This window comes from Gossypium hirsutum, chromosome D05 (assembly GCF_007990345.1).
Source record: "Gossypium hirsutum isolate 1008001.06 chromosome D05, Gossypium_hirsutum_v2.1, whole genome shotgun sequence".
Classification (NCBI taxonomy): Eukaryota; Viridiplantae; Streptophyta; class Magnoliopsida; order Malvales; family Malvaceae; genus Gossypium; species Gossypium hirsutum.
Window position 1 is genome coordinate 41,920,529 of NC_053441.1, and position 23,132 is coordinate 41,943,660.

At 32.6% G+C, this 23,132-nt stretch overlaps 2 protein-coding genes and 1 long non-coding RNA gene across 5 annotated transcripts; 2 read left to right on the forward strand and 1 right to left on the reverse strand.

The window, feature by feature from the left end:
• Positions 1 to 6,407: 6,407 nt before the first annotated feature.
• Positions 6,408 to 16,524, forward strand: LOC107904050 (putative zinc finger protein At1g68190). 2 transcript variants are annotated; one of them, XM_016830325.2, is made up of 6 exons: positions 6,408 to 6,563; positions 7,246 to 7,794; positions 9,338 to 9,667; positions 10,077 to 10,301; positions 15,467 to 15,687; positions 16,145 to 16,524. In XM_016830325.2, exons 2-6 carry the CDS (start codon positions 7,276 to 7,278, stop codon positions 16,209 to 16,211), a joined length of 1,362 nt encoding a protein of 453 aa, XP_016685814.1. In that variant the 5' UTR covers positions 6,408 to 6,563; positions 7,246 to 7,275; the 3' UTR covers positions 16,212 to 16,524. The 2 variants fall into 2 exon arrangements, with proteins under 2 accessions (XP_016685814.1, XP_016685813.1); XM_016830324.2 differs by having other exon boundaries at positions 16,162 to 16,524.
• Positions 16,525 to 18,739: 2,215 nt separating this feature from the next.
• Positions 18,740 to 21,015, forward strand: LOC107904051 (zinc finger CCCH domain-containing protein 15). 2 transcript variants are annotated; one of them, XM_041092867.1, is made up of 3 exons: positions 18,740 to 18,929; positions 19,034 to 19,670; positions 20,447 to 21,015. In XM_041092867.1, the coding sequence occupies exons 2-3, from the start codon at positions 19,065 to 19,067 to the stop codon at positions 20,753 to 20,755; spliced, it is 915 nt and encodes a 304-aa protein (XP_040948801.1). In that variant the 5' UTR covers positions 18,740 to 18,929; positions 19,034 to 19,064; the 3' UTR covers positions 20,756 to 21,015. The 2 variants fall into 2 exon arrangements, with proteins under 2 accessions (XP_040948801.1, XP_016685815.2); XM_016830326.2 differs by having other exon boundaries at positions 18,743 to 18,929; positions 20,444 to 21,015.
• Positions 21,016 to 21,199: 184 nt separating this feature from the next.
• LOC121217333 (uncharacterized) lies at positions 21,200 to 22,831 on the reverse strand. The gene is made up of 2 exons (XR_005913406.1): positions 22,198 to 22,831; positions 21,200 to 21,645 (listed from the first exon to the last, which is right to left on the reverse strand). It is a non-coding gene; the product is annotated as an uncharacterized lncRNA (long non-coding RNA).
• Positions 22,832 to 23,132: the final 301 nt, after the last annotated feature.

Here is a 23,132-nt window from a genome sequence, read left to right on the forward strand (position 1 = left end):
CATAATGTATAAAGGTTCAAAATTGTAACAAATACATTATATTATTATCAATTAATTATTATTGATTTTATATTTTTAACCTATCCATAAATATAATTACAAGATCTTTTTAAAAATATATATATATAATTACATGATAAAAATTTATTACCCTACAATTATTACCCTATAACTACGAGTTTTATAACCTGTTAATCAAATATAATTTTACATCATATATGTATATATATTATCTAAAGTAGGGGTGAGTGTTCGATCGAATCGAATAAAATTTTTTTGAGTTAATCGAGTTGATGAATCGTATTTTATCATCCCAACTCGATTTGAAATTTTCTCGAATTGAGTTGAGTGAGATGGAATTCTGTTAGCCTGGAAGGGTCAACTCAAGATCGCCGATAGGGAGATTAAATTGGCCTTTGAGAAATTATGGTGGAAGCAATGAAAAATATGCAACAAAGAACACAATGATTTATAGTGGTTTGACCCCAATTGCTTACTTCACTACCTTAACGATAACAACTAAGGATTTTCTCCAAATTCACTAATTTGGTAACCTTTAAAGATAAGGTTTAACCTTATAACTCTCTTAAAATTTATGCCCCAGAATCTTAAGACTGCACTCCTTTAAGGTTTTTACCCAAACCTTAAGAATTAACCCTCTATTAAAGAGAACAAATAAGCAAACTAAGAAGTAATCCTTACAAGATCAAAATGTTTGCCAATTAAACACTAATACAAAGAACACTTGAGCTAAATTAATACAATGAAAGCTCGCAAGTGTTTACAAGAAAATGTATGAAAGAATTAAGCTCTTAGGTTTTTTTTATTGATCTTTAAGCTTTGCATATGTCTCTTCTTGTTGTTAAACCTTTGGAAGATGATATTTATACCATCTAATTTATTTCCAACCATTTTGGTTATTGTGAGAGTGAATAGAGTCGTTGGGATGAGAATATCATATCATTAAATTCACTTGCAACAAAAGGTATTGATACTTTTTCTATGAGCATCGATACTATTAGCATTTAATGCTTGATTCAGTGACCTTTAATTTTAGTTTACAACGATATCAAAGTCAATGTATTGATACATGGTAAAAGGTATCGATACTTTTGTGAAAATTGAAGACAAAATGTCAATTTGGTATCGATTTTAAAATCGGTATCGATATCTTGAAAACTATTGATACTTGGACAAAAAGTATCCCGGAGCAATACTAACTTGTTTGAAAACAGTTAAAACATAATTGAAAATGTTTGATTTAATTGAAACCATTTCAACTTGATTTTATCAATTTGTTCAACTTAACTTTTATTCAAAAACACTTTAATTTGTTATATCAAAACATATTATTAAATAAGACTTAGTTTAACAATCTCCCCCTTTTTAATATAACAAAATATTTGGTAAATTTGTTTTTGAATAGATTTCTCCCCCTTAATAAAATCCATTTTCAATTTAAGGCATAAATATTTGGAGCATAAAAATTTAAAATAAGCTCAAATTTGACACTTATTTTGCTTTGAAAATTTGGTCACTAATCTTGGCATATAAGCAATCAATCAACCATAATTTTCTTTCCTCTTCTCCTCATTTTTGTTATATAAAAAAATAATCAAGTAAAACTTAAGAGGAAAAAGAATGTGGTTAATCAAAGATAGATATTAAAAATAAAGAACAAATGAACTATCATACCAAATAACATTAAGGTGCAATCACAAAGAATTTCCATTTGTTCACCTTGAAGAAATGCACCTTACCTACAAATATAGAATTAAGTTTTTGGTACCCAATTTCTTTTGGGTCCATAAGCATTAGTTTCCAAAATTCTAGTTCCATTAGGTATCCATTTTGAAAGAGCTTCCTTGTCTTGAGTAACACTAAGTCCTTTAGGGACCCACACACTCCTAACAAGTTTTCCCTTGTAAAATATTAAGGGACATCTATGTTTATAGAAAGTAAAGCTATTTTTAATCAATTTTTGTTTTGAATTTTCTCCTTTTTCAAAAATTTTGTTAGAGTGAGCCTTTTCACTCTTAAGCAACTCAAGTTATTTTTTATGATCCTCATGAACTTTTAAGAGTAAATTATGCAAGTTTAAATTTTTATTTTCAAAGTCATTAATAATTTCTTTCATTTTGTTTACTTTCTCTTCAAGTTCATAATTGTTTTGGAAAATAATTAATTTTCATTTCGCAATTTTGAAACATTTTCTTGTGTTTTGACATCATAACTTCAAATTTCAAACCCAACTCATCATAACCATCTTGCTACTCATCAAAAGAATAATCATTTAAAGTAGATGACTTAGAAGTTACCTTAGGATTATTGATGGCCAAGGCATAAGTTAGCTACTTCTTGATCTTCATCATCAGATGAATCTTCATCACTCCAAGCAACAACATAGGCTTTTTGTTTGCTAGACTACTTCTTTTTATGTTGAGGACAATCATACTTGACCGATTTCTTGTACTCATAGCAAATAATGGGATCTTTCTCCCAATTCCTCCATCTTTTGAAATATTCTTCCTTTATTGGACTTTATGAACCTCTTGAATCTCCCAACAAACATCTCTATCTGCATCTCTTTGTCTTCATCCACCTCTTCACTTGATTCATTATCTTCATTTGTGGTGGATTTTAAAGCAATACCAGTATTCTTTTTCATAACTTTTTCATAATTTTTTCTTCTTCACCCCCTTTGTTTAGTCTCATCTCATGTGTAAGAAAAGAACCGATGAGCTCATCCAATGTCAAAGTTTCTAAATTCTTTTCTTCTTCAATTGCGGTCACCTTGGCTTCCCATGATGTAGGTAAGCTTTGAAGCATTTTCCTTACCACCTCTTCATTTGGATAAGTCTTTCCATAAGACTTCAATTCATTAATGATGATTGTAAACTGATCAGACATCTCCTTGATATCCTCTTCAGGCTTCATCTTGAAAGTTTCATAGTTGAGTGTAATGATTCTAAGTTTAGACTTCTTCAATCAGATAATGCCTTCATGGGTGACTTCAAGCTTGTTCCAAATCTCCTTGGTGTTTGAACAAGACAAAACTCTACTATACTCATCCAGACCAAGTGCATAAAATAGAAAGAGCATTGCTTTGAAATTAAGTTTAATGCTTCTCTTATCTTTTTCATTCCATTCATTCTTGCTTTTTGGAACTAAAAGTTCTCCTTATTGTTTGGATGGAACTGAAGGACCATCCATAATAATATCCCTAACAGCAAGATTATTTGCTTGAATTAACAACATCATCCTTGTCTTCCAATAAGAATAGTTAGCACCATTAAAATAAGGAGGTTTGGAGATAGACTGAGACTCACCAAAGAAAATTGACCCGGAAGTAGACATCATTGCTGTAGGATGAGTTGATGATCATTTAAGATTCTCTAAGGATCTTCTTTTGGTTGTTAAATTGTCTTTAGAAACTAGCTTTGATACCAATTGTTAGCTCAAAAAGATCAACTCGAGATCGTCGATAGGGAGGTTGAATTGGCCTTTGAGAAATTATGGTGGAAGCAATGAAAAATATGCAATAAAGAACAGAAGGATTTATAGTGGTTCGACCCTAATTGCCTACTCCACTACCTTAACTATCCACAACTAAGGACTTTCTCCAAATTTACTAATTTGATAACCTTTAAGGATAAGGTTTAACCTTATAACTCTCTTAAGATTTATGCCCCAAAATCTTAAGATTGCACTCCCTTAAGGTTTTGTACCCAAACCTTAAGAATTAACCCTTTCTCAAAGAGAACAAATAAGCAAACTAAGAAGTAATCCTTACAAGATCAAAATGTTTGTCAATTAAGCACTACAAAGAAGAACACTTGAGCTAAATGATTACAATGAAAGCTCACAAGTGTTTACAAGAAAAGGTATGAAAGAATTAAGCTTTTAGGTTATTTTTATTGATCTTTAAGCTTTGTACATGTCTCTTGTTGTTGCTAAACCTTTGGAATATGGTATTTATACCATCTAATTTATTTCCAGTCGTTATGGTTGTTGTGAGAGTGAATAGAGTGTTTGGATGAGAATACTATATCATTAAATTCACTTGCAACAAAAGGTATCGATACTTTTTCTACGAGTATCAATACTGTTAGCATTTAATGCCTAATTCAGTGACCAATAAATTTAGTTTGCAACGATACCAAAGGCAATTTATCGATACCTGGTAAAAGGTATCGATACTTTTTGTGAAAATTGAAAACAAAATGTTAATTTGGTGTCAATTTTAGAATGGGTATCGATATCTTGAAAACTATCGATAATTGGACAAAAAGTATCATAGAGCAATACTAACTTGTTTGAAAACAGTTAAAATATAATTGAAAATGTTTGATTTAATTGAAACCATTTCAACTTGATTTTATCAATTTGTTCAACTTAACTTTTATTTAAAAACACTTTAATTTGTTATATCAAAATATATTATCAAAGAAGGCTTAGTTTAACAAATTCGAACCGAACCGAATCGAATATATTTGCTCGAGTTAAATTAAAAAGAATGACCTTGGTGTTGTTTATTTTTATATTTTTTTTAAAAATAAATTTCTTTAAAGTTTTTAAATATGATCATACAAAGAAAAATTGAAGCAAAAAAGTGAATAAATAAAAGCAACACAAAATGAGTCCAAGTAAACTATATGAACCCAAGTAAACAATAGCAACAACACAATAAGATTATAATAGTAAATATAAGCAAAAGCCCAAAATATAGCAAAAAACTACATCAGTCCAAACAACAAAATAAAAAAATAAAAACAACACAACAAAAGTCCAATAAACCAGCAACAATAACACAAGTACACAACAAACTGGTAACAATAACACATCAGTTTTAATTGTGGGTGGAGGAGTAGACATGCCGACTTGGGGTCCTTGTAGGTTGTAGCCACTGCCACCCACCATAATCAAATTTTGTTATTAACTTTCATCCCCTAATAATTTATTTATTAATCTTTTATATACGAATTAGTTTTGTTGGTTGCTTCAATTGTCTTTTGATTATTTTCACTATGTATTTTGAAATTAAAATATATATTAAATGTAAAAAATGTGATTTTTTTAATAAAAAATTTTTTAAAGATAAAATGTAAAATTGATACCAACAAAAAATTTTAACATGAATATTTTATGGCATCATCAATAAATCAATTTTAACAGAAATTGATAAAAGATTCAGCATGATTACAGATATAACAGTTCAATAATATAAATAGTAGACATAAATAAAATTATTACTATTATTGTTAATAGAAAATTCAACGTTATTAAACAATTCAATTTTAAGAAATTTTTGTAGATTCATTGAAAACTAACAAATTAATTATTTTATATATGGAAACTAACAATTTTTAAGTAAGGTGACAACTATATTTAAAAAAAAACTTCAAAAAAATTTATTGCTTAGAATTTAAAGTTGTATTTATTTAAAAATATTAATTTATTTCATTTTTTTTAGAAAATAATAAAATTTATTATCATTCATGAACATTTCTAGCAAAACTTTATTTAATTCAATTTTCATACATTACTTTTAAAATTTACGTTTATCATCCTTAACCTCTTATTAGTAGTTCACTTTTATCCATGACCTTTACTAATATCTAATTTTCATCAATTACCTTTTGTGTCTGAAAAAAAAACCCATTTACTTCATTTGAATATAATTAATTTTTCTTTCTCAAAAAAAAAGAATATAATTAATTTTTATGAGAAAAAAAAGATATTAATAATATGAAAGGGTTGAGAAGTTGAATATAAAAAACTAATTTTAAAGGCATTAAGCTACATATATAAGATATCAAAAAAATAAGAGATTCGGGAGAAAAAAAAACAAATGAGATTTTTAAAAGTAATTTGAAGAAAATTTAATTAATTTAAAAAATATAGATATACATGAATCTCATATATTTAAATTTTATTTCAGGTTGCTAAACTGATATTTTTGTTTTTTTTTTTATAGAAAATGGATGAATATAAAAATCGTTTAGAAGAATAGGGATGAAAATAAAACAGTAATAAATATTGTGATGATAAATATAAGTTATGCAAGTGGTGGATTTAGTAAAAGACTGTGGATCAAAAGTAAATATTTTCAGAGTTTTGACACTTCTTTTATTGGATGAACATAATTAATGTGTAGGTTGCAGCCGTCATTCATAGCAACCGTTCGACCACGTGGCGAGGGGCTATTGGTGTGGCGGGTAAACTTCTGGATCACTTGATATGAGAGAACTGAAACGCCAAACGAAACAGTTTCACATGCACAATGGATAACGTTGGCGGGTCCCACAAAGGGCAACGTGTTAGTCCCACGTCAGCATAAAGTTCACGCTTTCGCTGCACACGTCAGCCAAACAAGGCACAAGGGATAGATAATTGAATGAAAAGAGCAAGCAAAGGAAAAACAGAGAAAGAAATGTGAAGATAAATGAGAACTCAATAAAGAAGCTCACCGCTTTCTTTTTCTATTTTATTCAGAACGTTCTTGGATTTTTTTTTTAAAACTTTCCTGCTTTGTTTGTTTTTCTCGGGAAACAAACACAAAGGTACGTGTATATCGTTCATATTGGATTTGTTGAATTTTGGATCTTTGTTTCTTAGATCTCTTTTGTGTAATTGATCAGCTGAATAGATGTATAGTGTTATATCTGAGGGTTATTTATATTTTGATTGTTTCTTTTTCAATTTTTGTTAGAAGTTACTTGGCTGTGGAGATTTCTTAACACGGACAAAAAAAAAAGAGTTGCATGAAAGAATAATTCTGCTGAATTTGTCATATTACTGATTTTTATTTATTTATTTATTTTTCCTTTTGCAGTTAGAACTGATAGAAATTAAGGGTTCTTTCGTTCCTTTTCGTTAAGAAAATCGAATTTTCTGTATACTGTGTAAGCTTGTAAGGTGCCTTTGATCTCTAAATCAGATTCCATATTCACGCTGTTGAACATGAATATATTTGATTTTATTTCAAGATTTTTATTTACTTTGAGTCTTTGGAGGATCATATTCGCACCCCTATGTTTGGATACAAATACAAGTACTTCAAACATGCACACAAAATTGAACTCCAACCAACATATATATTCTGGATTTCTCAGTATTTATTATAAACTTTTGTAGATCCTGAAAAGAAAAGTTGGAGATTTCTTCGTTAAAAGAATATACTATTTTTCTTCATTATCAAGCTCATGAATTTGAATTGACGATTTGAATATATATACATACCAGAATACATTTTTTGAATTTTGGAGCTTTGAAATGGAGAAAAGCTGTGAGTTCTGCACAACTTCAAGACCAGTTGTTTATTGCAAGTCTGATGCAGCTCACCTGTGCCTTTCTTGCGACGCGAAGGTCCATTCGGCCAATGCACTTTCAAACCGGCATCTTCGTACCCTCCTCTGTGACTTGTGCCGGCACCGCCCATCACATGTTTGTTGTTTCAATCACAGAATGTTCTTGTGTCGTGGTTGTGACCAAAGCCTCCATGATGTTTCTTCTCACCACCTCCACCAGAGACGAGCAGTTAGTAGCTATTTGGGGTGCCCTTCGGCTAAGGATTTTGCAGCATTGTGGGGTTTTGAATTGAATGAATTGGATAACAATGCTACTCAAGACCAGGCTTTGTCCAATTCATGTATTTCTATGAATCCCAAAGGAGTTGAACCTGGGAACTTAAGGCAGTCTTCTTTGGGAACCGGAGTCTCTTCGAGTAAATCCGGCATGACTTCTCTCGCTGCTGCAGGACACAACTCTGGATCAAACTGTCAACGAACCAAGGTTAATTCATGGTAGCATTTACTAGCTAGTAGAGCTTGGTGATTTGCTTGCATTTCTCTTGAACTGTTATATTTATAATCAGCTATGGCTATGCATGCACCGTTGACATTTTTATTGACAATTTGTGACCATGAACCCAGTAATATGCAGCAAACTTAAGTAACCTACGGTAAGCCGTTCTAAACTTTGTTGCTTTGACTCTTCATTTTTCTTGAAGTATTCATGTCCAAACGATGCTCGAATGAGTATTTGGAGATGACCCTCTCTATGTATCTCCAAATACATGGGAAAACGTAAGAAAAAAAAAATCTGAATATACCCTTGTATTGTACCTGAAATTAGATAGCCTGAAGTTCACCAGTTGTCCTGCCTAAAATGAAAAATTATGCTACATGCATTATATTGTACCTAAAACCATACTTAAATAATACAACCCTGTCATCTAAAAAAAGAATCACTAGAAAGATGTGTTTTAAAATAATGACTCAAGTTTCTTAAGGGTTCTCACCTGCCTACTTAGGCCCTAGTTAACATCGATGTCAGTAAATCAGAAAATCAGGTTATTGATCAGTGAACTGAAAGAGTAAGTTACTCGGACTTGGGTGTGACTGTCAGATTCGGGTATTCGTCTGAAAGGGGTAGGTTCAATTTTCTTTAAGTTTTTTCATGTATTTGGAGGGTCCTTGGAGGATATGTCTCTATACCCATATCCTAATATGTGTTAGATACTAGTATTGGACACATGTAAACTACCTGAATGGAGCTGCCTGTCATTTGATAGCACCAGGAGTGACTCCTTTTGCTAACCTACTGAAACAAATTAGTGATATTATACTCTGCTGCTGCTTAGTTATTGGTGCAATGATGATAGCTCTTCATTTTAAGAGATATATACACACACATTAGTATCTGAAGTTCTATGAATACTTGATACACCAAATAACAAAACTGTTCAGCCCAAGAGCAATGCACTGCATTGCATTTTTTAACTATTACTCTCTTCATTTTCAAATCTCCTTTTCTTTTCTTCCACATGGTGGTCTTTCCATCTGTAAAATGTTTAATCTACTGGGCTTTTTTTGTAGAATTTTGGATGTGCAATAGATTCTTCATTTCTACATAAGACATGTTCCAGGGTACCATCTTCTTCCAACTCTTCATTTTTCTTGATGTACCCGCATCCAATGAATTTTGGATATGAGCTTCCAAGGAATCTCCAATATATGGAAAAACTTAGAAAAAACTGAACACATCCCTATCAAACACATAACCGTATTTGACATACACCCATGTCCGAGTAACACAGCCTGGGTAAACGAATGTAATGGATATTACAACCAATAGTATTCTGTAGTTTTGAAATGTAATCGGATGACTTAAAACCACGATGAATTAGGTCATTTCAAACTGGGAACTCCTTTTGACACTAAGAGTTTGCTCTTCAGGGTATATATAATATAGATTAATAGCACACTTCATAGTTCCTGAGGGCTAAGGAGAGATTATTAACCTCTTTATTGTGTTCTTGTTATTGTTATTGCAGGTTATTAGCAGAGTTCAGCAAATGAAAAATACTTCACTGATTCTACAACAGATTATTGACCTGAAAAAATTTCAGCTCACTGAGGGAGATTGCCATTTGCCTCTCAATTGTAGCCTAGAACAAGCAGACACATCTTCTTCAATATACAACTCTTCAAAAAACGATGATAGTAATCTAGTCCAAGATACTGATACAAATATCCACCAAAGTGACAATCCGCTCGAGGAGCTGAATACGGATATGGAGAACCTATTGTCGTCTTCAACTTCCGGGATGCCTTTTTACGGAGAATCTATTTGGCAATGTAAAAGTCCGATCCGCAATAGTCAGGTTTGTTCCACTGATCACACAAGTCATTGAAATAGATGGTTAATTATTAACTGTAGATCACTACTCATGTTCAATTCATAATTGATTGAACGTAGGGTTCTTTAAGGATAGAAAGCTTCTTTTATGGCTGGCAATTGCATAGGCCATACATATTTGATAGAACTTCATATTTTTCCTGATGTATCAATATATGATATTTGTGTTTGTGATAGGATATGATGCTATCTGGACTCTTTGTTTTCTTCATTCAAACACATACCTTATCTAGAACTTGAGTCTGTGTAACATGCCTGATAATTCTCATAGGCAGGCGTTTAACTTATATTGTAGGAAATTAAGAATGGCTACTTAATTATTTGAGAATGATCGGTCTTTGAAGTTAACAATGTTTCATAATTGAATTCCACAGTTATGGTCCCAAAATATGCAAGATCTTGGAGTTTGTGAAGACACATTTTGCCAAGATGATTTTAACATGCCTGATATTGATTTATCTTTCCGCAACTTTGAAGACCTTTTTGGTGTTGATCAACACCCGACCAGGGGACCGCTTGCTAGTAAAGATGTTCCAAGCTCATCTATGGAGAAGGAGGCCTTCAACAACTCCAATAATGTTAATGCCATATCAATGGAGGTTAGGATCGTGGCTTTCTTTTTTTTTTAATCTTCCGACTTTATAATACAAATATTCTGGTAGGAGACTTGTGTTTGATCTATATTCGGATATTTGTGCACTTGAACCTTAAAGAACCCTTTAAAACCAAATCAGTACTGGATGTGTCAAGTTGTGTCTTGACATTGTTTTGACCTAATCTTTTTTTTTTTTTTTGGTTCAACACGTTTTTAGTCATTTCAGAATCGTGTTCAACACTTAGAAAATCCCTTGACAGAGAGGTTTTTATGCTTTATAAGTTCCAAATGAACATAATCAGAAAAAAATATCAATAAACAATTTATGTATTATGTTAGTGATAATGTTACAGTTTTTCAAAATAATTTGAAATTTTTGTCTAGCTAGATAGACATGGTTAAATTAGTACTTAAACATATTCTTCCCTTTTCTTAAAGTATTCATAGTTGACATTCATGTTTGACACATATTTGGATGTATGTATGTATGAAGAAACAGTCCTATAAACTTTTAAATACATAGAAAAACTTAGAGAATATAAAAAATAGTTATGTCAAACCCCAAGTTGTGGCCTATTGACCTAGTGTTCAACTTTCCTAGTAATAGTTTGGGTTCGAGTCTTTGTTGTACTAAAAAAAAGTTATGTTAGAACTTATCTAAGTTCGTGTAGGATAGCTTTAAACCTTTTATTTGTGAGTTCCATTATCTTTAAATGATTTGAGGAAAAGGGAGGTTGGAAGCTTAAGTGACGATTCAAATGCTGGTGTGTGAAGAGCCATGAGAGGTTGGGATCTTTTTGGCTTAATTCAAGTAGGACTATAGAAGGAGAGGTTGAAGGGTAGTAGTCAGCCCAAGATCCTTTACCCGTAGTTAAAGAGAGGTATTTATAGGTGAGAGTGGCCCTCTCTTAACCTTGGGTCTTGAGACATGCATGGTGTAGACTCAATCATGGTCAGCCACTTGGGAGACACAATACTACTCTAGGTTGGCAACAATGGGATGGGGATAGCCTAGGTGAGGTCCCATGTCCAAGACATGTAAGAAAGGGCCTAACACTTGTCCTTAGCGAGGTAGACTAAAAAAGCTCCATATGCTAAGCATATGTACGTTCATGGAGCTTGACCCTAGTGAAGTGTTACCCTTGGCTAGGTCTAGATGTTTGTGGTTATTGTGCAGTGAGCTTGTGGCGGCAAAGTCTATATGGGCGAGGTGCCTAGAACAATTTGTCCCTTCCCTCCTCCTTAAATCGAAAGGGAGGTTATAAAGTAATATTCCTTGAGTTGATTCAATTTCTGTGACGAGTAAAAGTGATCATGCATATGATGCATGCTTGGTAGAAAGGGGCGTATCGTGTAGATGACGACGTTGTGTCGCTGTTTATTTGAATTTGAAAAGGGCGCTAGTTGATATATCACCAATAAATGAGGAGGACATGCATTTTATCGAGATTGGAGGGGGAGTTGGTGTTTCATAATTGTGCACGACGTGGCACGAGGGTATTTGTCCTTAGAAATTGTTTTTTTTTTTACTTCCTTTATACACTTCTTCTATAAATTGTTTGATTCTAGCCTTTTGAATGACTTTTGTTCTTCTAGTGATTGAAATAAGGGAAAATTTTTAAGGAGGCTGTGAAGAATCAGTGCAAGTTTTTTTTTGTTCGAATTTCTTTGACGTAGTTGGTCTTTTGGTAAGTTTCAGGTTCTTTTGTTTTTGTTTTTGTGTTTTTAAGATTTTAGGATTTGGACTTATGGCCAGTAATAATAATTGAAGAGGTAAGGGAATGGGAAATAAGGGATCTGATAGTCGGAGGCAACAATACTCTAACAGGGCTGGTTCTAGTAGTTTTACAACGACAAAAGCTTCTGACAAGTACGGGGAACTTTCAATCCCTACTGAAGGGAATGAGTAATCCTGTTCAACAAAACATGAGGGGATGGTATGATTGTTGGAAGTTGGGGTCATCATGTTGTCAAATTATGCCTATGGATTTTCTATTCGTGACAGAGTGAACCCCGTAAGCGATGTGGTCGGAGGGTTTTTTCGAAACCACCATGGGATCATTTCCATATTTATCCAGGATTGCGCTCTCATTTCTTCATTTCCATAGTGTCTTTTAATAAGATACAATCTTCCATTTTATGCCTCAAGTTGTAAAATTGACATTGATCCCTAAAGCGACTTTTAAAACTACTAGACTTCATAAGTGGTGTAGCTGTCAAACTTGCAATATGGGCCTTGCCTTCTCCTATCCTTGAATGACTCAAAATGAGAAGAAACATTTCTTGGCGAATTGAAACTCCTTAGTGAATTGGGAAAGCGCGAGTGTTGTTGGCCCATCAAGTTTTCCCTCAAGTTAGGATGAGTTCTATCATAATTCTATCATGAGTTTACCTTTGAATAGGGTGATTCCTTTGTCTATATGATGAAGTAGAAAACTCAAAGTTGAAACCACTTTTTCAGTCTTCGCAAACTTCTATGCTCTCTCATATAGAGTGACGAGGTCTTGATTCTTGTTATTCGTGAAGCAATACTTTAGTGTTGATGAGCCAACCCTGTTGTAAAAGCATCAACCACCCATATGTCAATCAAATCCTTGGTGTTGAGGGTCACGGAGTGAAAATGTTTAGTGTAGTCTCATAAGTGCTCGCTTGGTTTGAGGATTAGCCTAGGCATTCAAAGAAGAAACAACTTCATTTAGCTGACGAGGGGAATGGGTGTTGATGATCTACCCTAAGTTGCTTTATGGTTTCATTATTTTACTGAAGTTGCTCTTGATAATATCAATATTGATGCTCATGCCTTAGTGTTCTTAGAGCTTCTGATCTCTCATAGCCCACATCTATTCTTGTGGTTCCATAAACTGTTGTGAGGAAGAGTTGGGATTAGATTGAGGGTTCTAAAATTTTTCATTAGAAGTATGGAGTGGACAAACATTTGGTGGAGGGGGAAATTGAGAAAGTAGTACTACCAGGTTGGTGATACCAATTTCCATAAATTTCCAAATATGGGTTGTAGCATGCTGGGAATTACTAGTTTGACCAACATCTTAAGTTGGGGGATGTGTAGACAATGTTGGGTTTACTAGGTTCCTAGGGATGTTTTCATTGGGGAAAGTCATGTTGCTCCATGCTAATCACATATGGGTTGTAGCATGCTGGGAATTACTAGTTTGACCAGCATCTTGAGTTGAGGGATGTGTAGACAATGTTGGGTTTACTAGGTTCCTAGGGATGTTTTCATTGGGGAAAGTCATGTTGCTCCATGCTAACCACACCAAAGTGTTGAGGACAAATGGAGGTTGGGAGCTTAAGTAGTGGTTCACACGGTGGTGTGCAGAGAGCCATAAGGTTGGGATGCGTTTGGTTCAAGTAAGATTGTAGAATGATAGGTTGAAAGAGAGTAGTCAACCTAAGATCCTCTATCGTGGTTAAAGAGAGGTATTTAAAGGTAAGGGCAACCCTCTGTTAACTTGGGGCCTTGAAACGTGTACAACGCAAGTCTCATCATGGTCGGCCATTTGGGAAACAAATTACTTTTTTAGGTGATAATGGTACAAGGGCAGGGATAAACTAGGCGAGATCCCATGTGTGAGATATGCAAAGAAGGGCCTAATGTCACGGGGCTAGACCTTTCGTCTCGCAATCTGTGCGGCCTTAGGCGATCCGTTCGTCCCAAACTCGCCGAAGTCAGCCTTTACACCCAAAAGTGAGGATTCTTTTAGAACTCTTCCAAGGCAGCAATTTGTATAGCAGAAGCGATTGTGCCAAAAGAAGCTACAAGTGAACAACAGAAAGCCAAAGAAAGAATGCACACAAAGTGTTTGAGTAAATGCTCAAGAATTCTATTACTCTTAAGAATTCAGCTTACAATGGATGAGTACAAATGAGGGGGAGGCTCTCTATTTATAGTTGAGCTCCCCCAAAACCGACGGTCAAAATACATTTACATCGACGGACGAGATTCTCTATATCCCTTGATTTCAGGGATTTACAAGATTTGCCATATCAAATCTAATTTAATCTTTACAAGATATGATTCTCTCTATCTTCTAAGATTAGTTACTAAAATTAGCCCAAGTTGCCATGTATTCATCATCGGGTCAACCAAGCTTCAATCTGACAGACTTCTTCAATAGTTCTCTGAATCGGGCCAGTTCTCGTGGGCTAAATGTTCCCCATCTAATCGATAGACCTCCATGGGGCGCTTCTTGTGCCATGGTCACGAGCTTTGCACTTTGGCCCGTGACACTAACACCTGGCAAGGTAGACTAAAGAGTTTCACGTGTTAAGTATATATACATTTATGGATCTTGATCCTGGTGAAGTGCTACCCTTGGTGAGCTCTACGTGTTCGCAATTGTTATGCAATAAGATTGTGGTGACAAAGCCTATATGGGCGAGGTACTAATATCAAAATACTCAATGTCCAACATGATCCTGAGTTTGGGATTGAGTTATTGGATAAGAAACTCAAAAATCATGTTTTAGGGTTTTGCTCTTATTTCAATCCTTATTTGCCTATGGTTGCGAAGGTTTAAGGAATCGCTTACCTTGCAAGTCAAAAGCGCCTAGCTTAATTTACTAGCACTTTTAAATTATTTATTCATAAATTATTTACTTATTAAATAGGTTAAAATGTGCCACAAGTCCTTGTACTTTTTGAAAATTAGGAATTTAGTCTTACTTTTTAAATTTTAAAATTTATGTTCAACTATTAACACTATTAAATTTTTTCTGTTAAATCCAAATTAATTACAAAGTCATTTTTTAATTACATGGCTATCAAGTGAGTGTTTTTTTATTTCAAAAATGTTACAATAACAAATTTAACGGTATTAACAATTGAATCTAATTTTTGAAATCTAAAAAGTAGGACTAAATTCTTAATTTTCAGAAAATACTGGGATTTGTGGCACATTTTAACCTATTAAATCCTAACAAGTTTTGAGTGTAATAGTAAGACATATTGTACCCTAAAAGAGAGAACTCAAGTTCGAGTTTTAAAGACGACACTGTTAGGAGGCGTAATCACAAACGGCGAAAAGAATAATCTTCATTGATTGTAAAACCCATGTCAAACTATACCCAATCCGACAATCATACCCAAGTTTGAGTAACACAAGAAGTTAATATGTATCTATTCATCTAACAACCTTTCGTAACTTCCAGGGAATCATTACTTCAGCTTGCACAAGTCGACCATCTTATTCAGCAATGCCATCTGTTTCAAGGTTCAGTGCTGAAACCAGTGCTCCCGACTGTCTTGATAATGGTGTTTCAGCTATAATACATGGGGAAGCGTCATGCATTTCACCTGACTTAGATAGCTTTCATTCAGAGGCCAGAGAAAATGCCATGGTGAGATACAAAGAGAAGAAGAAAGCCCGACTGTGAGTATCAATTTTCTCCTTTCTTATGGATTTAGGTGTGATACAATTACGTGTTTGGCATGACTCGAGTACGTATTTTCATATATTTAGAACGGTTAAACTTATATTTGAATATATGCTCTTAGGATCATGCCTGACTCTTCATTTTTGGACATTCAGACATATAATCTCCCAAATACCTTCTAAATACACGAACAATTTTTTTAAAAAAAAATTAAAAATATCCGTATTAAACGCACATTCATATCTGATACTTGTGTCATGATTTTTTGGCATTGTGCAACAACATAGCCTAAAGCACTTATGTTTAATACTTGAATTATTCATCTAATTAGACAATAGTGTATCAAAATGAATGTTTGATACTTGAATTATTCATCTAACATAGCCTAAAGCTTTATATTGAGCATATATTCATATCTCATATTCATCTTTTATTATTGGTTTTTTTTTATAGTGTCATGTGTTGTTCAGGCATGAAAGACAAATTAATAGTGCATTACGGAAAGCAAGAACCGACGTAGAGAAGAGAGTAAAAGGGAGAATTGTGAAGAGGGAGGACTATGATTCTGATAATCCAAATGTGACAAAGAGCTGTTAATTCTCTATATTCTTATATATATATATACACTACATATTTTATCAGTTCCAGATTCAGTATGTTCCCACTTGTTACTCAATCTTCCATTTTATACTCAACCAATTCTTTCTCTCCCATCTATTTATGTTATTGGATTCTGGTCTAAGCATGTGTATGTTCTTTTAGAGATGGTATTACATGATAGTTGGTATCCACTTTTTATATCTTCAATTGATATTAAGTAGCTATTAAAATTTTGATGTGTGTCTCTTATATCAATGTATTATGGCTTGTTTTGATCAATATTGACTTATATCGATACATTCAGTGTGTATTGGTCTATACTTTTAATATTTTAAACTAAATTTTAATTTTTTTTATCTTAACTATTTTATTTTTTATAATTATATTTAAAAATTAAATACAATCGTTTTAAGTTATTAAATTTAATTAACTAGAAGGTACTAACTACCTTGGATATGTGAAGACATCGAACCCACTTTTCGTAGATTCAAATATTATAATTGCTATTCATGGTGCATTGAAAATTATATACAAACATCAACTCTCATATATCCTATTATAGGGAAAACAATCAAATAAGATTATATTGTAATAGAACTAATATTATTGTTTAAAAATTATATGAATTTTTTTTTATAGTTCAACTCTAGATAAAGATTTCATTTGAAGAATAATAAAAAGTGTTCAAAATATAAACTTTATTAAATCTTAATTAAATAATAAATATCAATTTTATTAAAATTTAATATTATTTATTTTTAATAATAAAAGAATTAAATTAATCTATTTAATAATAAAAATATTAATTTGTCTCAGCCCTTATAATAGGACTTACCAAATATTTTTACTGTATTTATAATGTTAATACTATAAGTGTGACTCCAACCCAAATAGATATGGCAATGAATGCATTTCAATTAATATTTTAATTATTTATTTGTTAGGTTTAGCAGCATTGTAAAATAATCATATTTGTCTACCAGTAAAATATAATCTGATTTCAATATTTCTCAAAAATACTGTCTCATTGATATATAAACTATAAAAAAATTTAAATAAATAATGAAATATTTTTGAATCTCATTATAATTAGTTGAGTGCTTATCTTTTCTAGGATTAGTCTGAGTTCGAATCACAGTTGTACCAAAAAAAATTTTAACTTACTCGAACTTTATTATATAATTGCTTTTGAATATAGTATCTACTTCTACTCATAACTGCTTCCTCTTAAATCAATTAACTTATACTTTAAATATTGATTAACTCTTAACTTGGTGGGCATCGACATTGTTTCCTCTACAAAAGGAAGTGGGTATGAACGGCTAAATCACATTTATCCTCATATATATGGATTGGGTTGGGATTATGGATAAATTCTAAACATTGTATAAAATATAAAATACTTATTTAATTGGTAAAGTTGAGGATTTGAAGATTAAGATTTCTAAGGTTTAAATTCTATTATATATTTATTTAAATTAATTTTTATAAATTTTATATAAAATATAAAAGACAAAAATATTATCGTAATAATATATAGTGAAAAAAAGGAGTTTTTAGTTATTTTCTAGTTGAGTTCATGTTTGATTAGCTTGTAACATGCATTTAGTCAAATACATTATAGTAAGTATTAGAAATCCTATTATACATGTATGCATGGGAACCATAGATTTAAAACGCTTTTAAAAATAACATACAATAAATAATGAAATGTATAGTTTGAGATTAATTAATTATCATAATAACACACGAAATTTGTATGGTATTAAAATTGAAAAGTAGATTAAATTATGAGTAAAACAAAATTTAAATATATGAATACATCATATAAACAATACTAAATGCACTACAATTATTTATCATGATTTTGTCATCAATTACAAGTTAATGTCGAGTTGACTTGTGACATCAACTCAATGAACAACATTATTAATATATACAATTGATGGAGATAATAAATTGTGTATATTAAAATAAAAATGTATAAAATAAATTAATATTAAATTAAAATTTGATTGAATTGTAAATCTAAAGTTTTAACAATTTAATTGGTCTGAATTCAAATCTCACTATATATATATTAATTAATTTATCTTAAAATTAATATTAAATTACCTTCAAATAATATAACTTTTCAAATTACCGAGTTAAATATGTGTTTAAGGGTTTAGGATTTAGGTTCACACTGCCAACTTAATAAATAGTGTAGATATATTTTACAAAATACTGTGCACCGTCCAAAATACCGTGATCGAAATCAAACGGCCTGTTTAATCACCCGAGGTTTTCGTCTTCAAACAGCGAGCAAGAAAATCATAAATTTTTTCATGAAAAGAAAATCTAATTAGATTAATTAAATGGCTTAAATCCCCTTATTAAGTGGTACGGTAAGGTTAAAATCGAGTGGAGGAAAACATAGGGGCGAACCGAGTAAAAGATAAGTGAAAAGGTGGACATAATGGTAAAATTCTGTTACGTGTTTGTTTTAACAGTTTCTCCCTTCCTTCCTTTCCCTCCAATTCTTTCATCTCCCATTTTCTCTCTCCCCAAACAAAACAAAAAGAAATCTCTCTCGCTGTCGCTGCACTAAAGAGAGAATCTTAGAAAATAAAATCGGTGGTTTTTTTCAGAGATTCAGGTTAGCATCAAATTAATTTACTCGATTTCTATTTGTTTCAATCGTTGTTTTCAGGTGTTTTGGCTTTTTATTTACTGCATTTTTTTTTCTGTTTGCTGTAAAAGTTTTTTCAAGCTTGTGTACTTTCATTTGCAAATGCAAAGCGACGGTTCAACTCTTTATGGCGATGTCCTTTCCAAACAATCAAAAGATAAGGAGAATGAAGGAGATTACTCACCTTCAGCTGTCGCTGCCACCTCTCTCTTTGATCTCTACCATCCCCGTCACGTCATGCAACAACATCAAGATATGATCAACCGCCACAATCTCTGCCTCTCGCGCCTCCACGAAGCTTCTAAAGAAGTGGAGGCACTCCGCCAAGAGAATACTGCTTTGCGATCTGTAAACCGCGACCTCAACAAGCAACTCAGCACACTGATCCAAGCCTCTATGCAGAACCACTTCGCAACGTCTGATTATAACGCGACGCCGTACGAATTGCTGAATGAGTTTCAAGGGCTTTGTCTCGGTGGTGACGGTGGGGGCGTAGGAGAGGAAGAGGTTTCTGACGAGTGTCCGACGAGCATGATGGAAGGTGCTGGGGATGTGGAGAGGGTTATGTTGCCTAAGAGCATATCTGTTAGGTCTAATGGATATCTGAAGATGATGAGTAGTCAAAACAGTCAAAACGCTGGTGTGAGCCGTCGTCGTAAATATCGGGGACCAACTCGGTCTGGAAATGCCTCTCAACTCAGTGGAGCGGTGAGTTTATTATTGTTACTCTGTTGTTGATATAAATTCCTAAATGCTATATTTTTATTTCTTGAGCTAGATTAATGTTGTAGCAGTTATAAAAAATATATATAAATATAGTCTACCATTGCATCAAATATAAACTTAATTATAATGTGACAATTTATGTCCTTTGTGTCATTTTCTACTACTACAATCGTGTTTATGGTGTTTTATATTTTATAAGCTAATGAGTACTATTTATATATTTTTTCTTGTTTTGTTTTAATTAATTTGTATCTTATTTATTTTTAAATATTCAATGAACTGGCTGCTATTTTAGCGATGATTGCTTAGATTTTTTGCTTTTTAGGCAGAACTCGGGGGATAAGTAAGTACTTCAAAGAATTTGAAAAATCCAAATAACATGATGAATTAAAGGTGCAGCTTGGCTTCACATTTTTGTGCCGAGTGACAAGAGGAATTGAACTCTTTCATTTCCAATCCCTGAACCCATTGACCCTTTTAAGCATTTGGCCCAACATTGTTACCCTTGACAAAAGTAGATATTTGCTGTGATTGGCTTCTATTCTATATTCTTGTTTACTTTGTTAAATTTGATTCCCTCTTCTTCTTTGGAAGGACTAAACTATGTTCAGTGTATGTAGAGCTTTTAAAAGGATCATTTCTCCAAATCCACGTTCAAAAATATCAAATACCAATGTTAAATGCGAGTATTTCAAAAAAAAAAGAGTAGGAATAGTGTATTAGCTAACTAATCATTTTAGGTGAATGTGTGGCAGAAGGTGTACGTGCAAGGAGGAAAAAAGGAGGAAGAGCCACTTGAACTGGAAGTGTACAACCAAGGCATGTTCAAGACTGAACTCTGCAACAAATGGCAAGAGACCGCTGCCTGTCCATATGGTGACCACTGCCAGTTTGCTCACGGCATTGAAGAGCTCCGCCCTGTAATCCGCCACCCTAGGTACAAGACTGAGGTTTGCAGGGTGATCCTTGCTGGTGATGTCTGTCCCTATGGTCATCGATGCCATTTTCGCCATGCACTAACTGAACAAGAGAAGTTCATGGGCTTCCTGAAGCCCCCGACAAGGTAAAAACTTTGATCCATGACTCGGTTGCTATAGAGATGTGGATATACTTCATATTAATTCCGAAACCCCAAAATTTGGGAAAAATAATATTGCTTAATATAGGAAGTCTATAGGCATGGTGGACTCCAAAGTTTATACGATTGGAATAATTAGATTTTTTTGTTTATATTTTAGATTCAAACTCTGATAACCATATTCACGTAGTCGTTGGTATGTAAATTTCGAAACTTCGGATTATAATCGATCTTGATTCTTTTTTTTTATTTTTTATTTTTAATTTTGTAGGATGAATAATTCTAGTATCTATCCATATTTAAAAGTTCAATAGATTTATAAATTTACCACAAAAATCTAATATTTTTAATGAAAATTAAATATTATTTTAAAGACATTTTTATATATTTTACATAAAATTTGAACACATAATATAACATTCCAATATCTCTATTTTAACACTTGAACCAACTTTTTGCATTTTTATTTAACATCGAAATGGTAATAGGAAAGTCCTCCAGGTCGCAATCGTGCTATATGAATGATAATAGTATACATTCAAAACATATAATATACTGTTGCATAAAAAAAAAAAAAAGAGAACACATTTGAACACATACCAAATCGTGCTATATGAATGATAATAGTACAAAGAACTAAAGTAATATTGTACACACATGTTTCCATCTTCAGCAGCTTTGATACTATCAGGATTTATTCGAATTCACTTTTACAGCTCCATTAACAAATGCCCAACTGTTTCTTCTGATCCAAAGAAATGTGTTTGGATACGGGAAAAAGGAAACTCCTTATTCGTTTAATATTTTTACCAAATTCATTTTTCTCAAAATTCAATTTCTTTTAACTGGAATCATAATTTTTTTTCTTCAAAAGTCTGCCTGCATATGACAATTATCTCATTAAAAATATTTTGACGAACAAAATTAATATAATAAATCTATAACTATAAAGTATATTTTCTTTTTTAATTTACAATTTACGATGGTGAAGCAAGGAGACAGAAGGAACTGAACTTCGAGATCTAGGCTCAAAGTCTCACCTCTGATTTATCAATAGATTTATTGATAATTGGATTATAAAAAGCTATCCCAACTCAAACAACATAGATCTACCTTATTCCATCTCATTTTCACCGCTCGACCATTTTTAACTTTTTCAAAAACAGGGTAAAAAAGAAATAAAATCCACCTACCTTTCAATTAAATTAATATATCACGACTTAATTTGATCTTCACCAATTCTACGACAGATCCAGAATTTTCCACTTACAACTTCAAGATTAAGTTCCCTTTTACCTAATTTTTAACTAAAAAATAAAACCAAGGTTCTGGAACTATACAGCAAGAAGTAAATCTCAGAAGATCCATGGAAGACAGTAAAGAACAGATCTATATAAAAACAAAACAGAAGAGTAAGAAAGTAAGGTTTACCGATTTCACTTACAAACTGCAGGAAATGATGAAACAAAAAGGATTGAAGAAAGGTAAGAAAATGGAGAGGAAGTGCTGGAAATCAGTGGAATGGGAGGAATTGGAAAGATTTTTCATTATTAAAATACAGAGAAAATTCAAAATCTTTCCAACTCCTCCATTCCGAAAATTTCCAGAAACGGTCTCTCCTTTTCCTCCTTCAAAACAGTCAGATCTGGCGAAAAAGAGGTAGAGAGACAAGGTGAGGAGAAAGAGAAAGTAAAGGAAATCGTAGGCATGGGTGGAATCGGCAAGAAAAATAAAAATAAAAAAGACAAGTAAGTTATATTTTCTTGCCGAATCAACCACAGCCGAAGACTTCCTCAAGCTTCCTCTCTTTCCTCCTTCTCCCACTTTTTTCTTCTCTCTCAGAGTCTCTGCTGTGGCGGCTTTCCTTACCTTGGTTTGAGCACATCCATCTTTAACAGGTGTTTATAAACTGTGAGTATAGTTTATTTATTATTATTTTCAACAAGTGCTGATGAATGCCCTACTGTGACTACTCACCCCATTCGTTATGTCATTTATTCCGCTTTTTTACCTAATTTTTTTTTTACTGAAATGGGATTTTTTACCCATTATTATGGAACAGTGATTACAGCAGTGGCGACATTACTCTTCCCTCTTGGTCATCATTATTTTAATGATCGGTATTTAAAATGTGTATATATTTTTGGTGAAGCTTGAACAATCGGGATATGTATTTTAATTTAAAATATCGTCTAATTTTATATTATTAGAGTGAAAAATTTTCTCTGTTTTAAAATTAAATACTTTTTTAGTAGTCGATTCTATTCAATCTATACCTATTCTCATTTATTAGTCGTTCCTTTCTCTCGTTTGATCTCTTTTAGCTTTTGTTTTCTTTTTCTCCCTACCTCCTTTTTTCCCTTTTT